The following is a 21772-nucleotide window of genomic DNA, read 5'->3' on the forward strand; positions in this document are numbered from 1 at the left end:
TACCCAGTTATTAACCGAAACAAAACAAAGGTAATAATGGTCAGTAAGGCAGTCAAGTAGAATGCAACCTGGCATCTATGTACACATACCTTGGACACAGTGAAAGAATGTAAGTACTTAGGAGTTTTGCTGGATGACTAGGGAATGTTCAAACAACCGCTGCATGCTATCACAAACACGAGCAATGCCTTAATTGTGGCATTCAATATCCTGTTCAAAAGGCTGAAAGGTCCAACATTTGACCGTCTTTTAAGGGTGGCAACTCTACCCCATAGTAGTAAGGCTCTTCATAGCTGCGACTCAGTTCTATTGGATAAACTTCAACTAAAAGTTAACTGGCATGTCTTCAACCTAGCAAAGAGTTTGTCTCCTAGCCAGATACGCTTGTGGTTTGGTCTTTTGAGGCAATCAATAGGCAGGCAGGGTGCAGCAGTTTAGTGCTGTTTCAAGCTAAAGCATGCAGAGCCTAACACACTAAATAACATCCTGTGGTCAGCAACCTACAATACGGACAGCACTAACAGCAGCAGTTTCAAAGAGTAATTAGACCATTCTCTAGCAAATCTGCGCTTTTGAAACTTGTGGGTGCTGTGGCTGCCAGTCAGACATGACGCTTTTTAAAAAATCAGTCAATTCTGCGATGGCTAAGCCCTTCACATTGGAGGAGAAAGATGAGCTTGCAAAATGATCAAACACCTAGACGGTTATTAACAGTTATCCTCAGTTAAAGCAGGTGAAGTATCTGGCTTGTATATACCCGGTCCTCCTGAAACTAAAGCTGGTGCAGTGCCGACTGGGCTGTCCTGCCACACTAACAGAAAAACCGACATAGCAACATACTGATAATAGAGACTTGTCTGTGTGGCTCACTACGGACATTTTTCGAATCTTATATGCATTTGACCTTAAATACTCATAGATAGGAGTCACCTTCTTAAAAACATATTAAAAAACAAAGGGATCCACACATGAAGGCAGGCTGTCATATCCTGGTTACAACCGGACGAGCTGATACTGAACTGCCGCTTTGCGAAATTCCTGAACAAATATGAACAAAATACAAGTACATTAGAAAATATGCACAGCAAGTTCCAGTGATAATCAGGGAACAAAAACCTCTCCCTAGTTTTCGAGGGCAACCTGCTAACCGGGGAATGAACATTCATATTACAACCCGAGCTATCCAGGCACCTTGTGACCTTATGACTTTATGAGACCAATTAGCAAAGTTGTGTGATTATGCTTGTGCTACTGTTGACTTGTGCACCCGGACGTTAAAACAGTCTTTTAACTTATGAAGTGGCTTGCCCTACTTCTTTTTAATTCACACTATTGACATCATTACTTGATGTTTTCCTTTTTTTGGGCTGCTAGAGCAAACATATTTATTGGCCCCTATTATTATTTTTTATTACTTTTTTGTAAATTCATTGCAAGAGGATTTATTAACTGATGCAAATAAAGCTTACTTACATGCAAAATCCTATTTTCTTAAATAAGGTATACTCATAAGCATTTTCTGGTTGCTTAAAGATCATGGGTTGGTGTTTGAGTAGGAGCCACGTTCACCACCGGCCAATGTCTAGCCACCCCACAGCCACAAAAAGTCCTGTGTGTTAATGATGAAGTGATTTCCAACAAACAATGCATTCTTAAACGTTAGAGAAGAATATAAAAACAACATTTGGGAAGGATTTAAAGATCACTTCATAAGGAATGTTTGGTACTGATAGTACCAAAAGGCGCATATGAAAGTATATTGGGACAGAAGCATTGTTAAAAATATGTAAAAATATACATTCTTCTTTGTGAATAATTATGGAGCTCTACCCCCAGGCATTTTCCTGGAACAATATTTCTCAATGGTTCATTTTAAATATGTTTCAACTAAGAACAAATAACAAAACCGGATACATTTAAAACATATTTGGTGTACACTTGGTTCTCTCTGCATTGTAAGAATAAAATTGTAACATTTTGTATTTAGTATTAGAGCACACATTTTGATCAAACTTTATAAGGTTGAAAATAATTGTATCCAGTGTTTAAAGAGTCTCACAATTTTCCACCTGAATTGAATAGTCTCATTCTTTGCTTACATAGTAACAGGTATGGACAACCTCCTGATGCAGTGGAGCCCTGGAAAAAAACATTTGTTCCACTTCAGAACAGCCTGCCTATATCCACTTTATTATGCATGTTGTACTGACAATGCATTATTTAATTACATTTCTTATAAGACCTTCTACAGAGGGTCGGTCACACACTACCATGCTCATTTTGTGCAATGCGTGACTTTCTAGAATATTAATGGTTGCAAAAATACACCATTTCAAAAGCCTCTTAATCAAGTACGCAAAACACATCCTCTAAATTATAGGCTCTTGCCTATGCTTTCTAAACATTCTAGAAACTTGGTGAATAGTTGCTGGATTGCACTTAGAGAGAAAAATAATCATCACAATAGTTCAAATAGAGTATAGAGCTTGGATGTTAATGCACAAAGTGACGTGGCTGACTGCCTTGTCTTCACAGATGTACTCTTAGTGTTAGCGTCCCAAAATATGATTTTGTTTTGTTGACATTGCCTTAAACCATGACCAGTTCAAAGAGAAGTCCCTTGTGGGATCAATGATAAGACTAGGTTCTCCTCTATTGCTCAAGCAGTTCACCAATGGCTTCTATAGCAATATGTGTTCCCAAAATAAACCAGATGTTTACTCCACACAGATCTATAGAGCACATTGAGTAAGCTAGCTTATGTGTCCTAGTTAAAGACCTTTTTACAATTTTATATCAGTGATCAAATAGTTTAGAAAGTTCAAACAGAGTGCCACTGAAACTGTGAGCCAAGCATGTACAGTTCTGTGCAGTGACGACATTCAAAGATTAGCTCAAAGCATAAACTGTCTTCAGCGTGCACTCAACACAGTACATCACTACTCTGACAAATCAATTTGAAATAAACTTCTCTAAGAGCTCATTCATGATATTTCCAAAATGAAACAACCTGAGATAGCTCATTGGTAGCAATAGTACCCTTCAAATGTAGATATCTGGGTGTATTGTTTGGCTAAATGCTATGCTAGCTGCCCTTAATGGAGGCAAAAGGTATCTCAACAAATTCTTTTAGGAAGTCCTGACAAGAAGTGAATATTATGCTTAGAGCGGAGTTGCAAATTAAATCACATTTGAGCTCATGATCATCACTACTGGGAGCACTGGTGTTCTGCTGTGAGATGTTGTATGTTAACTACACCGTCTGTCATTAGTTGGCAGGCTGCATGGCGGGCAACTTAGAGCAAAGTAGAACGCCTGACTGGTGTGTTTATTGGTTCTGGAGCCTGGGCACCGAGACCTGGTGATGGGGTTGAAAATCAAAGGGACTTTCAAGAAGATAAAGGCGTCGTGAATTAGGGTGTTTCAGGGAAAAGACATTATGTAGCCTGCTTTTGAAAAAACATATTATATCTACTTTTAATATTATGGGCCTGCCAAATCTTCCCATATCTAAAGCTTTCCTTGAACTCAAATTTTAAAAAAGACTATCAAGTGTGAAAAATGCTTTTTACACAGATTTTGATTGTTTTTTCGACATGGTTATACCATTTTTTGAATCAATGACATCGTGCATTAATTCAACGTACTGCTTTCAAATTTCACTTCTGTATGTACAATAGTAGTGCATGTTTCTTTAGTTTCTATACTCCTGGGATACCATGTCTTTCAGTTTCAGATTCATTTCAAAATGTGTGTGTGTAAAGATGTTGGCTTGAACATGTCCGTGTTTAAACATGTAGCAAGTTCATAATGCTATGGCAAAGTAGTGTTATTATATTCAAAGCTGTTTCTCGGGTTCTTAATCTGTGTGATCAATTAAACACCACCATACCATAAAACAACTACCTACGTCAAGGTGGAGGAGAACACCCGAATCGTAAATTCTGATGCATTTCTTTATGTATGTGCTTCTCTTTCCAAATACTTTTTGTTCACTACCTTGGCACTGTGATACCTGACTCAGCCCACAGTACAGGAGGCTGCAGGGGAAAGTGGGGTTTGAGTGGTAATTCCCCTGCGGGAGGCGACCATTGAAATTTAGGCCCAGATTTATTAACCTTTGTGTTAATCTTGCACCACAAGGCAGCACAAAGGCTTAAGTAAAATTTGCAAAGCTTTGCAAGGGGCGATTTCCATCGCCATGTATGACTTTGTAAAGAAAGGTAATGCAACGCAGTGACTTGCACTCCATTACATTTCATAGTGTGAATTGTTCCATGAGTGGAGCATGGGCATTCGAGTGCACAAAAACAATCTTCCCCATAGTGTAGGCACCCTGGCCCCATACATGTAGGGAGCTGAAGAGCACCATATATTAGAGGACATGGTGCTGTTCAGCCCACTCCCATTTACGCAGCAAAGCAACTTTGCTTGCTGCCCTGCTTTGCATGACCTTTTAGCAAGTATGCCCCTTAGTCTTTTGTTTTGGCTCTTTCTCAGAAGTCATGTGTGTAAGAAATATATTCTACGTCTCATACCTGGTAACTGGATGAAAATGTTGATGAACTGGGAAAACAAAACAATTGTAATGGGTGCCAAGTCATTAGGGGCATGTATAGCACTTAACACGTTTGTAATGTTAGGCTACTGTGGCAAAATTAAAAGCCTGTAGTGTTGCATTTTTAACAGGTTTGTTTTTTGCTATTCTCTTAATGTGAAATCTATATGTTTTATTGTGTAGGGAAGTTGTCAGGTGCACTGTATGTACAACTAGCAATGCTGTTTTTAAAACTGTAAAAAAAAACATAAAACACTACAAGTCCACAAGCTGCCTTGATCATATTTTTATTTTGTTCTCGATTTCCATTCAAGTGCATTTATAGTTTAACTTAAACATGCAGAAGAAACAAAACCAAACAAAGGTAGAAGGACAAACACAAGTTCTACATTCCGAAGATGCAAGAAGAATACACAAAAGAGAATGCACAGTGGAACACCAGAAAGGACACCTTTAGAACACACCTAGCGGAGCAGAAAAGAAGTGATCATGAAAATTGTAAGACTGCCGGTGTTGAAACAAAGAAAATAAGGTAAAATATGGTATTTCTTTTAAGAGTATATGTAGTTTATTACGGACTGGAAGTCATTGTGGATCCTTTATGGTGAATAGTAATTGTAAAGCATTGTGGATACCTGGATATTCCTTTAAGAGATTGAATAGTTCACTATGAAAAAATGGTCATGCCATCCATACATGAAAATGTACTTTGAACATCCTTTTAGGAGTTTGAATACTTTAATCTGGATGCAATGCCAATAACGCAAGGTTTTAAGATTTGCTGTTGATATTAACTGGAAGAAGCTATATGTTATTGTTGTGTAGTGTGTATGCCTCTTTAATATTTGATGTGGTCTAAAATAGTTAAAAAGTACTGGGTGTTCCAAGCCATTTATGTGAGAATTTGTGTTGGTTAATGAATCTTGTTATAGAAAAGGCCAGCTATTTAGAACCTTCCTACATTTGCTGCAGATATGAGTATCTGTTTAGCCCTACAAAAGGATACTCTACATTCTGCACGCATATATAGATATAGAATAGAATTATTTTGAACACTCCTTAAACATTTTCTGTTGTTAAACTACTACCAAGGTGCTATAGGGTAATGTACGTATTTAGCCACCACTTTAAGAATTTAAATTATTTTCTGTACCATCTTTGAATGACAACATATATGAAAAAGCATCCCACCTACTATGATTTAGTTATAATATACCAGACACAAACATTAGCTAGTGTCTGTGCCAAGAATTGCGTTTTCTGTGATCTGTAACAAAGTGGGGATTCCTCTTTTCCCAATATGTTTAGCATGTAGCACACTGATGGGATGTAGCCTCTTAAAAAGGGATATATTCCATATTATGAAGCATCCTTGGGAGACAAAACACCCCAATTATCAATCACTTTAGGTAGCTCATTTACTGAAAACAGCACTTAGATAGTTTGATTCGCCACGTTCTTTAAGTATCCTCAGTGCTATTTGTTAACATACAGAAACGTGGCAGCCATCCTGGAATCTGCAAATTTTCCAATTCTTGTTTTGTGCTCCATCTTAAAAAAATAGATGCTTTTTTAAAAATGTATAAAACTGAATGTAGTTTTTAATTACCAGTTTTTCATTGCAATGGATATTTACCTTCCTGAAGATGATTATTTACAAGATGGAAAATGATTAATAAAATAAAGACAACAAGATATCCAGCCAGGCCATTCATTTTAAATAAGGCTTATAGACCTTTGATATGTACAAAATGAAATTTACAGAGGATTGTAGTAACTTAGGAATCAGCTCTGTGATGGCCTCCACTTTAGGATAATATTTAGGATTGTTAACATACTTATGAATATAGATTACTACAAACAAGTACACATTTTGAATTTTAAATCAATGAACCATGCCCAAATTTTGAAATTCTACTTTTCAGAAATCATGTGGATATGCTTAGTCAGAATCCCCAAATGCACTATATCTAGAAGTGTGAAATGTATGTTTAGGACTTTAGCTTATAATGAGCAGACAGTTGTCTTGTTTTGATTTTTATTAAAAAAAAATCTGAATCATGCTGATTAGATATTACAGACTTACATTCTTTGAGTATGACGTTATTACAGCAGGTAACTCTTCCCTGCTTCATAACTCTATGCTGAAATATTTGATAATGCCACAGGTAAACTGACTTTAAGGAAATTGGGAGGCTTTTGCTAACTCTGCCTCTGAGCTATTTGATGTTCTGTAGCCACAGACTTTTCTGGATACGGCAGTGGGGTAATTTGTACACATGCAAAGTTTTAACTCTCCAAAACAGGAGATTTTTAATGAAAAACCAAGGGCTGTCTTTATCTGTCAAGGACACACTTATGTAAAGATGCTATTTTGGATGAACACACTATTAAAGAAAGAAGAATTTGTAAACTGCAGCTACAAAAAAATACTCATAGCAGATTTTTCATTTGCTTTTGGTAGCTTGTGGGTAATGTTTTATGCTAACAGGGCTAAAATGTGTATTGATATAACATGCTTGAACATTCGTCAAGTTTCTGAGCACAATAAACCACGGTTTCTATCACTGAGGTCTGTGCAATCAAAGCAATTAGTAGGAGTGCACTGGTTTGGGGGCAAAACATGGGCTTTAGAGTCGCCACTTAGGTCTGGGTTTGCCACCTTTTTAGTATATAAGCTTCCCTCCATGTCTGGTCGCTCCTCAGGGGCCTTTTTTTATGGGTCGAAATCTCCCTCAACTGGGTTATTGAGCAACTAAAGATAGAGTCACCTGATGTGCTAGGGTTATCTGTAAAGGCTATTAATGGGCTCTCTATAACATCTATAATCACAGTGTGGCATCCAACAGCCCATCGCCCACTTTAAACACCCTTGATAGACATTTGGAGTCCCTGCCATATAAACCTAAACATATCCTTGGGGGTTGACTTAAACACCACCTTAAGCCACTTGATTACATTACGTTGGTGACCAAAGCAGAAGATGTAGCTATGGCCATCCCTGAATAGACCATCCTTCCCTAAAAACATGTACCTTAGCGGCCCAGCAAATGGTGTTGTTTACTATTGCTCATAGAGTTGGAGCAATCAATGGTAGGACAGATTACAATCAGAACTGGGCTTTTACGTTTTCTAGGGGTCTACCCAAAAGTAGAATTGATTACATTCTGCTTTCTGTTGACCTTTGGAATTGCTTGGAGGACGTTTTTGTTTCTAATAGATCCTGAGAGCCAAATATAACTCATTGTACCTAACCCTTAGAGTAGGGCCATTCAAGCCCTTGGACCAGATCATGCTCCCGGGGAACATAAATGTTGGGAACTCCAGGAGGGTTCTTAAGTGGCCAAAAATCCTTTCCTGCCCTACGCGGCTTGCCTCGATCTATAACCATTCTGTCTCAGTTCTTTCTCCTCACAAGAATGCTGATTTAGATGCCTGCCTCATTTCTGCGAAACCACGTTTGTTAACTTCCATCAAATCATCATGCCCTCTGCAGTTTCGGGAGGCAAGGAGAGATTACAAACAGGTGTTAGAGGTCATTAAAAAGAGATGGGAAGAACAAAATAGGCAGGACTTGCTAGAACACTCTGAAAGGAAGGATTTTTTCTTCTTTTTGGCATATAATTGCTCACATCAGTTTGGAAGCCTCCTCTGCCCACCATATCCAGCAGCTGACTTGGGTCCAACATTTTGCCAATCTCTACTCTGCTCTCTTCCAAGCCCAGCTGCACCCTAGCCTCGACCTGCATCCCTAGGCCAATGTGGACTCTGTGGAGTATGACTTCGTCATCTTTTCTGTGGATGATACTAAGGAAGCAATCCTGTCTCTGAAACCAATGAAAGTACCCAGACTAGATCTGATTGCGGGTGAACTGTACCGCTCTGAGATCGAGGTCTGGCCCCCTCCGTTAACATCTTGTCTAATTCCATCATGTCAGACAATCCTCACCCCGATTGATAGAGAGGAGCTGTGATTATACCAATCTTTTAAAAAGGTGCCAAGTAATTACAGGCCCATTAGTCTTATTTACATTTTACAAAAGGTGTTCTGTCAACAGGTTCCGGCCAAACTACAGGTGAGGGCTACCAATTTTGATATCCTTTCCCTGCTCCAGGCCCAATCTATATCTAAGATTGGAATATTTATGCTTTATGCTGCACTCATAGACCTGAGAGCAGCTTTTGACCTGGTTCCCAGAGCTCGTTAAGGATCCTGGTGAGGCTGCAGTAGAATAATTATGTCCAAGTGTAGTGGTGTGAGGATTCAGCATTAACAGAGAGGAGCAATGTTACACAGGAGTGTGGCAGGGGTGTTCTTACACCAATGTTGGTCTCCCTTTATATTCACCATGTGTTGCTATACCTCTGTGACTGTATCCATGACATTCCTAAACTTTGTGGTGCTTTCATTCTCTGCTTGTTATTCGCAGATGACACGCCGCTTATCTCAAGGACCCCTGTTGGAATTCAGAATCGACTAAATAAATTCCAAGACTTCTGTAATCACAGGGGACCAGAGATAAATGTTTAGAAAACAAATTTATGACCTTAAAGACACGTAGATCTTTTCGGAGAAACCTGACATTTGGGACCAAGGTGCTCGAGGAAGTCAAGCATTTTTATTACCTGCACACAAGAATCTACACCTCTATGTCATGGTTACCCCGCATCAAAAAGTAAAGGGCTACCCTACTACACAAATCAGCCGCTCTTGGTAGGATGCATAGGTGATTCCACTGAGAGAGCAATATTTCCAGCAGTTGAGGTCTGTAAACTTGCTGTTCAGTCAGCTGTGCTTTACGGGGCCGAAGTCTGGAGTACAGGTTCCTTGGACATTCTTACAGCCATGGTAAATCATTTTATAAGATGCCTACTTTCTCTCCCTCAGTCTATGCCGTTGGTCCCCCTGTACTTTGATCCAGCTTTGCAGCAAATTAGCGACTTGGTGGCATTGAAACCCTTGGTTTACTGGGTTAACACCACTCCACTGGTGGCCCCACTGACCTTTCTGGTCAGCATTTGTAGCACCCTCCTGCATGGCTGCACCGGCTGCTGCGACCAATTTCTTCAAGAGCCTGCCGGCTCTGAGATCGAGCCCCACCCACAGTCACTCGCCTTCACCTCATCCCTGGTGGTCTTGTGGCCATCTGCTTCTGTCTTCTTTCTGTATTTTGCTGCTTTTTTCTTTTTTTCACTATTTCCCTTGTTTCACTTTTTGCTACTTTTCTGCGCTTTCCCCATTGTCGCTTCCTGCGGTTCCCTTCTTGCAGCTGCTGCCGCAGTGGCCCCGCTCCCGCCCATGAAGCGCTTTTCCAGCCCTCCCGCCTCCCAGATGTCCAGACCCTGCCTCCCCTTGTTAAGGTTGGCATTGCAAAGTGAGAGGCAACTCCACTGACCTTTCTGGTCAGCGTTTGTCGCTTCCTTCTGTGTGGCTCCACCTGCTGCTGCGACTGATCTCCTCAAGAGCCTGCCTCCACCCACAGGCACCCAACCTGCGCCTCATCCCTGATGGCCATATGCTTCTGTCTGCTTTCTGTCTTTTTCTGTTTTTCTGTATTTTTCACTCTCTCTTGTTTCAGATTTTTGCCACTTTTCTGCTTTTGTGTGCCGTCCCCATTGCCGCTTCCCTCCCTGTCGCTGCTGCCCCTGTGGCCCTGCCTGTAAAGTGCTTATCCCACCCTCTTGCCTCCCAGCTGTCTAAACCCTTCCTCCTCCCTCCCCTGCTTTCTGCTCACCACCTACTTCCACTGGAAAATCCAGGACATTTATGAAGGCTTCAAGAACCAAAATGAGCCTGCACTGCCAACAAACTCCACCACGGATTCCGCACCACACCAGATCTTGAATTCCTCTCCCCATCACCACAGAGGAAACCCGGAACTCCATCCACTCAGGAGCACCCTCGGATCCCTGCCCACATCACATCTTCAACCTGGCCAGCACCACCATAGCACCAGAGCTCTGTCAGACTATCAATCTAACTTTCAAGGCCGCCACCTTCCCATCTGACTGGAAGCACGCCGAATTCAACCTGCTACTCAAGAAACCCACCACCGACCCAAGGGAGCTGAAGAACTACAGACCCATCTCTCTGCTCCCTTTCCCAGCCAAAGTAACGGGAAAGGCCGTCAACAAGCAACTTGCCGAATTCCTGGAGACACATCAGATCCTGGACCCGTCTCAATCGGCTTTCAGGAGCAACTGCACTACCGAAACGACACTGCTAGCAGCCACTGACGACATACGTGCCATACTATACCATGGAGACATGGCCGCTCTCATTCTCCTCGACCTCTCCGCCGCATTTGACACCGTCTCCCACTTCACCCTCTGCGCTACACTCCATGACGCAGGCATTCGTGACTAAGCACTGGAATGGATCAGATCGATATGAGCAAGACAGTCACCTACGCACTTGTCAGTAGCAAACTGGTCTACAGCAACGCACTTTATGCTGGCATCACCAAGAAACTGCAATCAAACTACAATTGCAAGCTGCCACTGACATCTGTCAGCACATGGGTGGGTTATGCTGCTTCATTTTAAATATATAATTGTGTTTATGAGTTTTTATTCCGAACAGCCAGGGTTCTTAGATGAATTGTATTGATGTAGTTTCCTTTTTTCTCTAAAGCTGCTTGGTCTGTGATAGTAAAAAGTACCATTATATTGTGTTTTCTATGAGCATAAACCCTACCCCTGATATGGAGGCCCATTTTAGGTTTTTTTTATTTACGGTTTGCGTTCTCTTTCTCTGTGTACTAGATTATTAGGGAAGTACTTCATGTAACATCTATGAGTACTGTATTGTGAATCGATGAGCCTACTGTACTATGTATTATTCAGCTTTTGTTGCAGTATTTTGATATTCATTCACCGGTCGTGTCATAAAGAGCAATTAAATGAATTAGAAAAATAAACATCTGATGCACATTTTTATCTTTGTCTCTCATATTTTTTATCAGGTTTCATGTATTTTATTGGCTGTCGGCCAGAGTGGTGGACACAAGATCAGTGAATAAAAGTAAAAATGATAAGGGACATACAGTAGTATTTAGAAAGCAAATCTAAAGCTGGAGAAGATGTAGAAACTGTGTGTTGGGAGTAATCTGGAAAAGAGGCAGACTGTATGGGCCTTCATATTTGTCATCACACTGTTTACATTTCATTGTGCCTCTTTCCCGCTGAACTTTATGCCAATGCAAAGTGTGGACACGATATGACTATTGTGCTCCTAGAATCATGGGAATCAATAAATTCTAAGGTTCTTTGAGGGAAGCATGCAAGAGATACACCCTATGCTTGGGACCAAAAGTACCTTTTTATGTGGAACAATATTATATATTCATCACAATAGGTGGATAGAATGTTCTACCAAATGATCTAGCAAGTCCTCATTTTGCTAAGTAAATTATAGCTGTGGACAGGTGTTGCTCTGTGCGACAAATTAATCTATAATAGTAAAGCTGAAGAGCAACACACCTGGAAATATGAATACTACAACAAATCCCCATTGTTTCATACACCACTTTATATATTAATGGAGAGGTGTTTCTGGTGGCTCCATTGAAAGAAGTCGAAATTCCTAGAAAATATTTAAAGGAACCATTCAGTGAATGTCACAATACATCTCAAAACCCCAGCAGACGTCATCAAACAAAACATTTCAGGATGCCTTTTGTTGTTGTGCAGGACTGGGTGAAGTGTATTTTTATTCACCACATTGGAAGGCCCTGTAGTGCTGACTAGTATAATTAGTCAACCCTATAATTTATACAACTATAGCCCTTCAAAGAGGTGGAGCTGTTCCAATTCATTGCAACGTGGACCCATCCAGTGATTAGAACTAAAGCCCTTTAAAGAATTATTTTGATCAGATTGTGATTAAAAAGTAAATTTTCATTGTTTCACTATATCAGATGAAGGAATTCGATTAGATTAACTACAAAGTACTATTGTCTGCTTTCCTTGTGGTTCGTTGAATGCCTCCCTATTACCTTTACCACTGCATGCATCCCTTCAAAATAGGTTCCCAATAGAGGTTTGAAAGCACTGTTCTCTTTTACAGTGAAAAAGTCCCTTTGCTTCGTTTGGTGTACAAAGAGAAAGTACCATTATGGACATTTGTTTTGGAATGCCACAGGATTTCTAAGAAGAATGTTCTCATACCAGTACTTTATGCTACTCTAATTTCCTTACATTACCGACATGCCCTGAGTTTTAATAAACCCTGTACATATTTAATATTGATCTAATTCGTAATATAGACAATGTTTGGAATGCATATATTTTATGAATATCCTTGGAATTGTTTAGAAAGTCCTGGTAAACTACAATATTTCTATAAAGAAAATCACTCGAAATGATAAATTGTTGTTTTCTTTGTCAAACAATATCGAATGGGATGAAGTTGGAGGGATGGGGATATGTAGGGAGATTTTCTATTATATAGCATTTTCTTATGTTTACTAATAAGAGGGGCAGAACAGTCAGTGAAGTCTGTCTTTACTCAGTCCAGTGACTCAGAATGAAATTAAAATTGGTAAACTAGAGGAGATCTTCTTTTCTAATGGGGAGAAAAATAATTTTCCCCCTCTTCAGCTTGAGGGTGTCTATTTTATTTAAACTGACTTTCATTTGTATCCCAGCAGAAGGAGTTGTTAAAATGCTCATAAATGAGGAAATTGTCTGCTTTTAAAAAGGTGAACCAAAGATTCCAAATGTGCTGGATTTCCACATGCATTCCCTGTAGATGTTTCCATCAGTAAATTTGCCTTTGTCAACGCCCTTCCCAAAAAACAAAGAAAATAAAAGAGCTGTTAGATTAAACTTTTTCTGCGTCTCATAGGTAGGAATTTATGTTTGTATGAACTTGTCCATTATAGCCCACCTAAGGTATCAGGGCAGGTCAGTCAAGAATGTTCTACTGTGCTGACCCTGGCTGCTGCCTGAAACACCACAGTCTTCCAAAACTGTTCCTAGGAAACCTAGGGCCTGATTTAGAGTTTGGCAGAGGAGTTACTCCTCACAACGATGATGGATATTCTGTCCATCGAAATCTGTATCCCATTATATGCTATGGTGTATGTGTATGTTATCCTTATAAAAAAACTAATAAGGTGTTGTTGCCTCATAGCAGAGCCTTCTAGCATTGCCATGGTAGCAATCTGTCCTTAACAATACATTACAGTTATTTATTTCACATTTCATACTGAATTCGCTTTCTGGATTTTTGTAACCTTTGGTTTGTCCATGGAATGCTTTTACAGTTTTCCACAAGTGTAATATTGAATGCCCCCTCCAGATGTACGAATTCTGCAGACCTTTATTGAATTTGTGTAGAAAAGCATACTTTCAGATATCTCTTCACAAGCCTATCTAAATATTATCTGCACAAATGCAGCGTGTCATTAAGGTGCAAGTCATTAAACGAATTCCAGAGAATGTTGACAAGTAAGAACGTTTTTTTTCTGGGTTCAGATTTGCTACAGATTCTAGAGTGTTGATTTTAAAAACGTTCAGTAGATGTGTTTTCTAGACTTCTACTGTGCGTTATCTTTTCATGCACAATCGGTCTAACTTATGAGTTTCTTTAAAAGACTACAAATCATTTATTTGGTTAAAAATAAAGAGTGGGGGGGTTGTCAGTTCAAAAATGAATAACTGGTGATCATAAATCTCTATTGGGATTCATTGAACTCTTGATTGAGATGGATTGCCATGTTGCTGCTAATTCACTCCAATAAATAAATAAATAAATACTATTGTCATTCTACTAGGGTAATTTTGGCAGTGATAGTACGACAGTCTTCGATATAAAATGTCCATAAGAGAGGAGGCACCAGCATCCATCAGCCCCCTGTCCTCGATACAATAAACAAAATGACTAAAGAACATTACAAAACACTTGCATATTTTCCCATATGTTGTTCTTTTGCTTTGTTATTTTTTTTGCAATAAAGTAGGAAACCCGTCCCCGTAGCAAACAAATGTCACATATACACAGAGAAGAATCCCTCCCCAAACCCGTCCATGCATACACACACTCACACGAATACCCTGACTTCATCCATGCCCCTGGACATTGACAATGTCAAACCTTTTACAAACGTAAAACAGAATGCCACATCTGTGTGTAAAACGTGCAAGTCCTTGTGCGACACATGCAGTGTGCACTCACGCCACTAGCTGTCATTGGAAGATACCAGTGTCATTTTGGAGGGGTGGAAAGATCCAAAAAATGGAACAGAGTAGGGTTGAATGCCGCTCTGTTCCTCCTACAGGACTGAAAGCAGAGGTACACAACAGCACAAGAGTCTCGCATGACTGTTGGGGAGTGTGGATGTGGCCCCCACGTCTCCCACCCCCTCCATTCATGTGCTACTCTAGACGTAGCTGGTATCTCAGTCATTGAGGTTGGAACCTGGGAGCTCATTTGTGAGTGTGTGCCAGTGGTCCACCGTCTTGTCTGTGGCAGCCATGCATTCGGTCCAGTGCTTCAGGCATTCGCCCTTAGAGTGCATTCCTAATGTAACGCCACCTAAAGAAAGAAAAGAGGAAGAAACAAGATGGCCGATGAGCGTGTGAATGGACCCTCTCAGCATTGAAAAACTAAATGGAAACCTATATCACAGAACATTTGTGTTCACTCACCGATGAAGTCATTTGATTTCCCCAAGTCATAGTCCCATACAGTTATCTCCAGGCTTCGCTTAGTAAGTTCATTCTGCTCTATCTCATAGAAGAACTCCTGTGGAAAGCCAGAATGACAATAATGAACAAACAAGGAAATCATTAACCAGTGATTTTACTTTGGAAGAGATTTTCAATGTACTTGGTGGAAGTGATAGAGGTGATGATTGTTAAAACAGGATATCTTAGAGGAGATGGTGAACATGTGGGTGACAGAGGTAAGCTCAAAAGAGCGCTACAGTTTGTGGGTCTGGAAGCAATACACTAAGTGCAGGCAATGGAGGTTTAAGAAGTTTAAATTACTGTTGCAACAAAACTGGTCAACATCTTCTGATCAAGTAAGGGTTTACAGAAGATGATACCTTAGTTTCCTTTTTTAGCAGCAAAAATAGCGGTTCTTAATTTCCTGTTTAGGGATGAAACCACTAAGTTGTAGTAACAGAAGCCTGGGGCTTTGGGGCATGTGGCCTGTTTACGATTGTTGTGGAAAAGGAACCTTGGGTGGGATACTGCACTTCCTGATTACACTTGGGCCAGTGTCCAACACCTGATTTGACCATCTGAAAAATCAATTCAACCTGTAAATTCTTATGAGGATCAGCTGCAACCATAGCCCATCCCAGGACATTGGGTGATCCCCTCTTAGAACAAAGGCAGGAAGGACTCGCCTCTCCTAGTCCAGAGACTGCCCTGCCACCTGACAGCCTCCTTTGACTGTCTCCCGTCTTACAGCCGGTCCCATTAACCCACTGACCACAAGCTTAGGATAAGTGGTAAATAGTAATGTGTAACCACACAGAAATGGAAATGTAATGCATAATTTGACCTGGAAGGGCATTGGAATAGACGTTCGCTAGGTAAAGAGAGACTGGATGGAAATGGCTGCGTCCTCTAAAAGCGGAAGGGCACATGCTTGAATTGGGAAGATCATGTTAGCACTGATTTCAGTAGCAATAAATATTACATATATTCCTGTGTGTAAATTAATATATAAATTGTACTAACGGTTGAATTCATGTATGTTGACATAATGGTGCCCTTTTGATTGGCCACCATCAAGTAAAAGGCCTACACAAACACTCTAAAAATAATACACTAATGTGGTTTAAAAGTACTTCTCCTTTAAGAAGGGTTTTTCAGTTTCATTTATTAGCTGAAATAATATGAGTATTTCTTATTTTCTGCTGGGCCTCAAGCAGACAAGGCCACAGTGGGAAGTTATCTAACTCCCGGTGTTCTTACTGTTGTTCCAATTGTTGTTTAATGGACTCCATTCATTGAATTTGCATATTAGTCTGTAGTTATGTTTCTAACTCGTGTGTTTCTTTCGAGGGAAATGGCACAGCACGGAAATGCTGCCACATCTTTGTAACCACTGCCTAGTAGAAATAAATCCAGAAAATGACAAACTAAAGGGCCTACAGATGACAGACAGAACAGAAACTTACAGTGCTACATTTATTATAGTTTACAATTACGTAAATAAAGCAGAGACCTATCAGTGTCTTGAAAAATTATTGTATCACCTTTAGCACATATCTGACATCTAATGTTTTTATAACTAGGTGTTCTTCCTTCGCCTGACATTTTTAGCTAATAGCAAATGTTTAGTAAGTTTAATTTAATGTTTGAGGGTCAGTCATTTTGGGGTCATTGCTTTCTGGTTTTCAGAGATTTCACTTTGCATTCTTGGTGTAACTTGTCACTTTGACACATCCTGCCTTGCCAGTCAGACTACTGACATTCTGGTGCTTTATTATTTTCTGAGTTTACTATGTCTGTTCAATACTGAACTAATGATTTGATGGTTTAGTGATCTTATAGTCCAAATTCTAAACCATCCCTCTTTCCCAGTTACTGTCCTGATGCTGACACAGAGGTCCCACTGATGAAGCAGAAATCAATTGCTGACATTTCCTAGGGAGAGGTAACTATGAGAGATCTGTGAATTGTCATTTGTCTTTTGTTTTACAGGTACCAATGGCTACTGTTTTAATACAGCTGCTGTTTTGATAACGCCATAGTTAGATGTTTTCTAAATTAATGTTACTACAACTTTTGCATGAAGCCCAACATGCTAATGCTAATCTGAGGTTAGAGAGGTGTTTCATCATGCCAATGAACTGATGTTAATCTGCTTGCTGAATAAATGTATCATATATCTCTTTCACAGATATTGCTGCTATTAATGAGTCTTTTCGCTGTTGAGATTATCGTTCTGGTTGCCTTGTTTAAACTGAGATTTTTTTGTAGATTTGGATAGCCTGTGATGTTTCTTTATTTGTACCATTTGGTGTTGAGACTAATTTTTGTGACCTTAGCATTGTTAATATAGGGAAATAAACATTTTCACTGATACGAAAAGGTGTGGTTATTCATTGCCAAATGGGTCATGTTGCGTTCTTTACTGACTCTCTAACGTTTTGCAGTGTTTGATTGTTATTGTGCATTACTGATTTCATTATAATTTAAACGAGTCAAAAGATTAATCGACCTTATAGTTGCGTCCGCTTACTATTATCATGTCAAATTAGATAACGCAAGGGTGCGCTAACAATTGTTAAGTATTCTTTCATTGTAAAACATATAAATAGAACATCCTAGTGAAGGACACTCCAAGACTGTCAAACTACTCAGGGGCATAGCTTGATCAATAAGACTGGGCGGTTGTGAGCTTCAGATTTTCCAACAACCTAATGCTAAAAAACATTATACACCAAGCAGGGTTCATGAGAAAGGCCTAAGGAGCAGTGGGAAGGGGTAGGAATACGTACTGGTAAGGGTACTTAGTGAAATATATACAATATTTTGTAAAAACAACCAACGCTTGTGAAGACAGTCAAAACGGAGAGTGTGTGCATTTTGTCCAAGTGTGTAAAAATTCCTGGTAAAGCACCTGTCCTGAATTATGTATCCGAAACTGAATTTATTAAGGGAGTGTAAGGGACCCTAAACACCCCCCTCCCTCTGAAGCTACGCCCCTGAAACTACTTTCTGTAGAGTTCATGATTCCATGACAAAACACAAATGATGCTGGATGTAGTCCAGCGTCTGTCATATTAAAAATGCCACTTGTTTTTCAGTTTTTTTTTGCATATATACTATAACTATACAAGAAGGGGCCGCAAAGGGTAATCGGAGAAAAAAACACAAAGAAACAATTGAACAAGCCACAATTGAAAAGAACATGAAGGTTGCCGAGGACAGGGAGGAGGAGTGGACAAGGGAAGTGAAAAGGCACAAACACTGGCAAAACCAATAGGTTTCACCTATGCAAGAGCTATTGACATTAACAATGTGTTTAGTCATGTTGTACACCGGTGTGGCTGCTGTTCAGCATGGCTAAAACTTAATGGTGTAGAGGAGAGTGATGTATAGTGGAATGGAGTTTCGTGGAGTGGAGAACAGTGTTGTACAGTTGAGTGGTGCACTGTGTTGTGGAGTAGCGTAGAGTGGAGATAATTGGCATAGAGTGAAGTGTCATAACTTGGAGTGTCATGGAGTAAAGTGCAGGGCCATAGAGAGGAGTATTGTTGAGTGTCATAGAGTGGAGGGAAGTGTTTTGGAATAAATTACAGTGTTGAGGAACAGAATGTAGTGTTGAGTTGTGTAGAGTGTAGTAGAGTGGAGTGGTGTGGAGTGGTGTGAAGTGGTTTAAAGTGTCATAGAATAAAGGGGCATATAGTGGAGTAGAGTATTATAGAATTGAGTGTCGTAGAGTTTGATTGCATAGACTAGCATAGAGTGAATTGGATAAGTGTATCTTAAAGTAGAATGTCGTAGAGTGGAGTGGCATAGAGAGAAGTAGAATGTCATTGAGTGGAGAGGTATAGAGTGTAGTGTAGTATAGTAGAGTGGAGGGTCATAGAGTGGAGGGTTGTAGAATGTCATGGAGTGAAGTAGAGTGGCATAGCGTGGAGTGGCACAGAGTCGCAAAGTGTGTTGTTGAGTGGGGTTGTGTGGAGTGGAGTGTCATACAGCAGAGAGGAGGGTCAAAAAGTGGAGGGTTGTAGAGTGTCATGGAGTGGAGTAGAGTGGTATGGAGTGGCATGGAGTGGAGTGGTGTAGAATGGAGCAGAGTAGTGTGGGGTACAGTGGAGTAGAGTGACGTAGGGTGGGGCAGAGTAGAGTGGAATACAGCATGATAGACTTTAGCGGTGGCGAGTGGAGGGGCATAGATTGGGGTGGTGTAGAGTGGCCTGAAGTTAAGAAGCATAGAGCTGTGTAGAGTGGAGTGGCGTAAAGTGGCATAGTGTAGAGTAGAGTACTGTGGAGTGGTGTAAAGTGGAGTAGAGTGTCATAGAGTGGATTGATGTAGAATAAAGTGTTATAGAGTGGCGTAGCGTAGAGTGGAATAAAGTGTCTTAGAGTGGAGTAAAGGGTTGTAGACGAGTGGCGAAGAGTGGGATGCCATGGAGTAGGGAGGATGGCATAGAATATGCTGGAGTAAAGTGTCAGAGTGGAGTGGTGTAGTGAGACGGGATGTAGAGTGCACTAAGGTGACTTGGAGTATAATAGAGTGGAGTGGCATAGAGTTTCCTATAGTGGTATATAGTGTTGTATACTGGAATGTTGTATAGTGGAGTGGTGTAGCGTACAATGGAGTAAAGTGTCTTTGAGTGGAGTAAATTGTTGTGGAGTGATGTGGAGTAGAGTGGTGTTGCACAGTCTAGAGTGGAGTAAAGTGTCATAAAGTAGAGTGGAGTAGAGTGGAGAGGCACGTAGGGTGATATAGATTGAAGCAGGGTATTGTAGAGTGGATTGGTGTAGAGTGGCATATTTACAGTATGATAATGCACTGCCATTACAGATAATACAGTTTCAGTGAATAATTTGCACAGATATAGGGCCTGATTTAGATTTCAGCGGGCGTGTACTCTGTCACAACGATGACAGATATCCAGTTAGCCGAAATATAAATGCCATAGGAAATAATGGATTTAAAATTCGGCCGATAGAATATCCACCACCATTGTGAGAGAGTAACCCGTGCTCCGAAGTCTAAATCAGGCCCATAGTCGTACAGATAAAGCTACATAGTGCACAAACAATAATGTGTAAAAATGGCATCACCTCTGTTATGGATTTGGTTTTACAATATTTAAATATTTGTTTCCAGCTTTAGAATACAGAAAAATGTGATTTATTTGTGCTTTCCTAATTCTGACATATTCTGGAATATTTGCTCAGTTTATTTAAAGACAGTTAAGTTTGTTGTGTGTTAGAAAAAGCCTTTTCTTTCACACCCCTAGATTGTCAGATAGGTCTTCTCAATTTGAAGTTAAGGAAAGAAAGTAAACACCAAGCTCCCTCAGAAGACAGAACCTGATATTTGACTTCTATCTTTGAATGTACAGCAAATGTGACAAGATTAAAATACATTTTAAGGCCTGTCTACAGTAATCAAGCACTAGTGGAAGAATTCAGTAAACGGGCTATGCTTGACAGGAGGGACAAAGACATACTGGACAGCCTAAACCAAATAAAGTCAACAAATATAAAGCAAGCAAAAATGAGTAACAAAGCCAATGGTAAGCAATGGGTGAAATGCATTCTTATGTCAGCTTTCAGAATGTCCCCTAGAAGTCTTTTGCAACCATACAGCTGTGCTCTCTGGTAGGCTTCAACATAAACAAGCACTGGCAAAGGCAGTAGGTGTCACCTATGCAAGAACTATTGGATCTGTCAATATGTTTTAGCCATGCTGTACAGCAGTGCAGCTAATGTTTAGCATGGCTAAAAGTTAATGGCATAAAAGAGAGTGGAGTGAGGGTGTTAGAGAGTGGAATGTTGTAGAGTGTCAGGGAGTGGCATAGAGTGAAGTGTTGTGGAATAGAGTGGAATGTATTTGAGTGACATAGAGAGTCATGGAGTTGCATAGAGTGTTGTGGAGGGAATGGAGTAGAGTGGAAGGGCATAAAATGGAGGGTCGTAGAATGAACTAGAGTGTTGTACAGTGGAGTGGAGTGTCGTACAGTTGAGTGGCATAGAGTGTCGGAAGGCACTCAGGGGTTGAAAGTCCAAGATTGGTCTGAGGCCATATCCTATTTTGGGATGAGGAAATAGCAGTGTTAACAACACCCACCTTTCTGCAAATCCTGTACCACCCGTAAGGCATCCTTGGATAGCAACAGGCATACCTCCTGTAGCAGAATGGACAGATGCTCCTCCGAAGTCCCTTCTGGTGCAAAAGGAATATTAGTTGGGGATGGGAGAAAATGTAGATTGAAGCCCGTTTGAACAACCTATAAGACCCATCTGTTAGAAAGGATGGTTTGGTAGCCTGAAAGGAAGTGTTGAATATTACCCCCCCCCCCTCCAAACTTGTTGGATATGGGCCACTGAGGACAAACTAAAGTGGTGTGTTGACCACTGTAGAAGGGGAAGAGGAATTGGAGGACTGGTGCCATTGCTGGCCAATGTGATACCTGACAGCTCCATGTCCCTGGCCTGAAAGAACTTGGCATTCTGTTACATCACTGGTTGGGAAGGCTATTGTTATCTATACACAACCCACCTAGA

General features: G+C 40.4%; 1 protein-coding gene across 1 annotated transcript in view; it reads right to left on the reverse strand.

Annotated features, from left to right (window-relative positions):
* Window positions 1-4836: 4836 nt before the first annotated feature.
* DOC2A (double C2 domain alpha) overlaps window positions 4837-21772 on the reverse strand; it is an 846604-nt gene continuing 829668 nt past the window's right edge. The window contains exons 10-11 of the mRNA XM_069244126.1: window positions 15212-15308; window positions 4837-15098 (exon numbers count right to left, since the gene is read on the reverse strand). Of these exons, the coding sequence (XP_069100227.1) occupies window positions 14962-15098; window positions 15212-15308 (234 nt within the window). The 3' untranslated portion in view covers window positions 4837-14961. The remainder of the gene's footprint in view (window positions 15099-15211; window positions 15309-21772) is intronic.

The sequence above is a fragment of the Pleurodeles waltl genome, chromosome 7 (genome assembly GCF_031143425.1).
Source record: "Pleurodeles waltl isolate 20211129_DDA chromosome 7, aPleWal1.hap1.20221129, whole genome shotgun sequence".
Taxonomy (NCBI): domain Eukaryota; kingdom Metazoa; phylum Chordata; class Amphibia; order Caudata; family Salamandridae; genus Pleurodeles; species Pleurodeles waltl.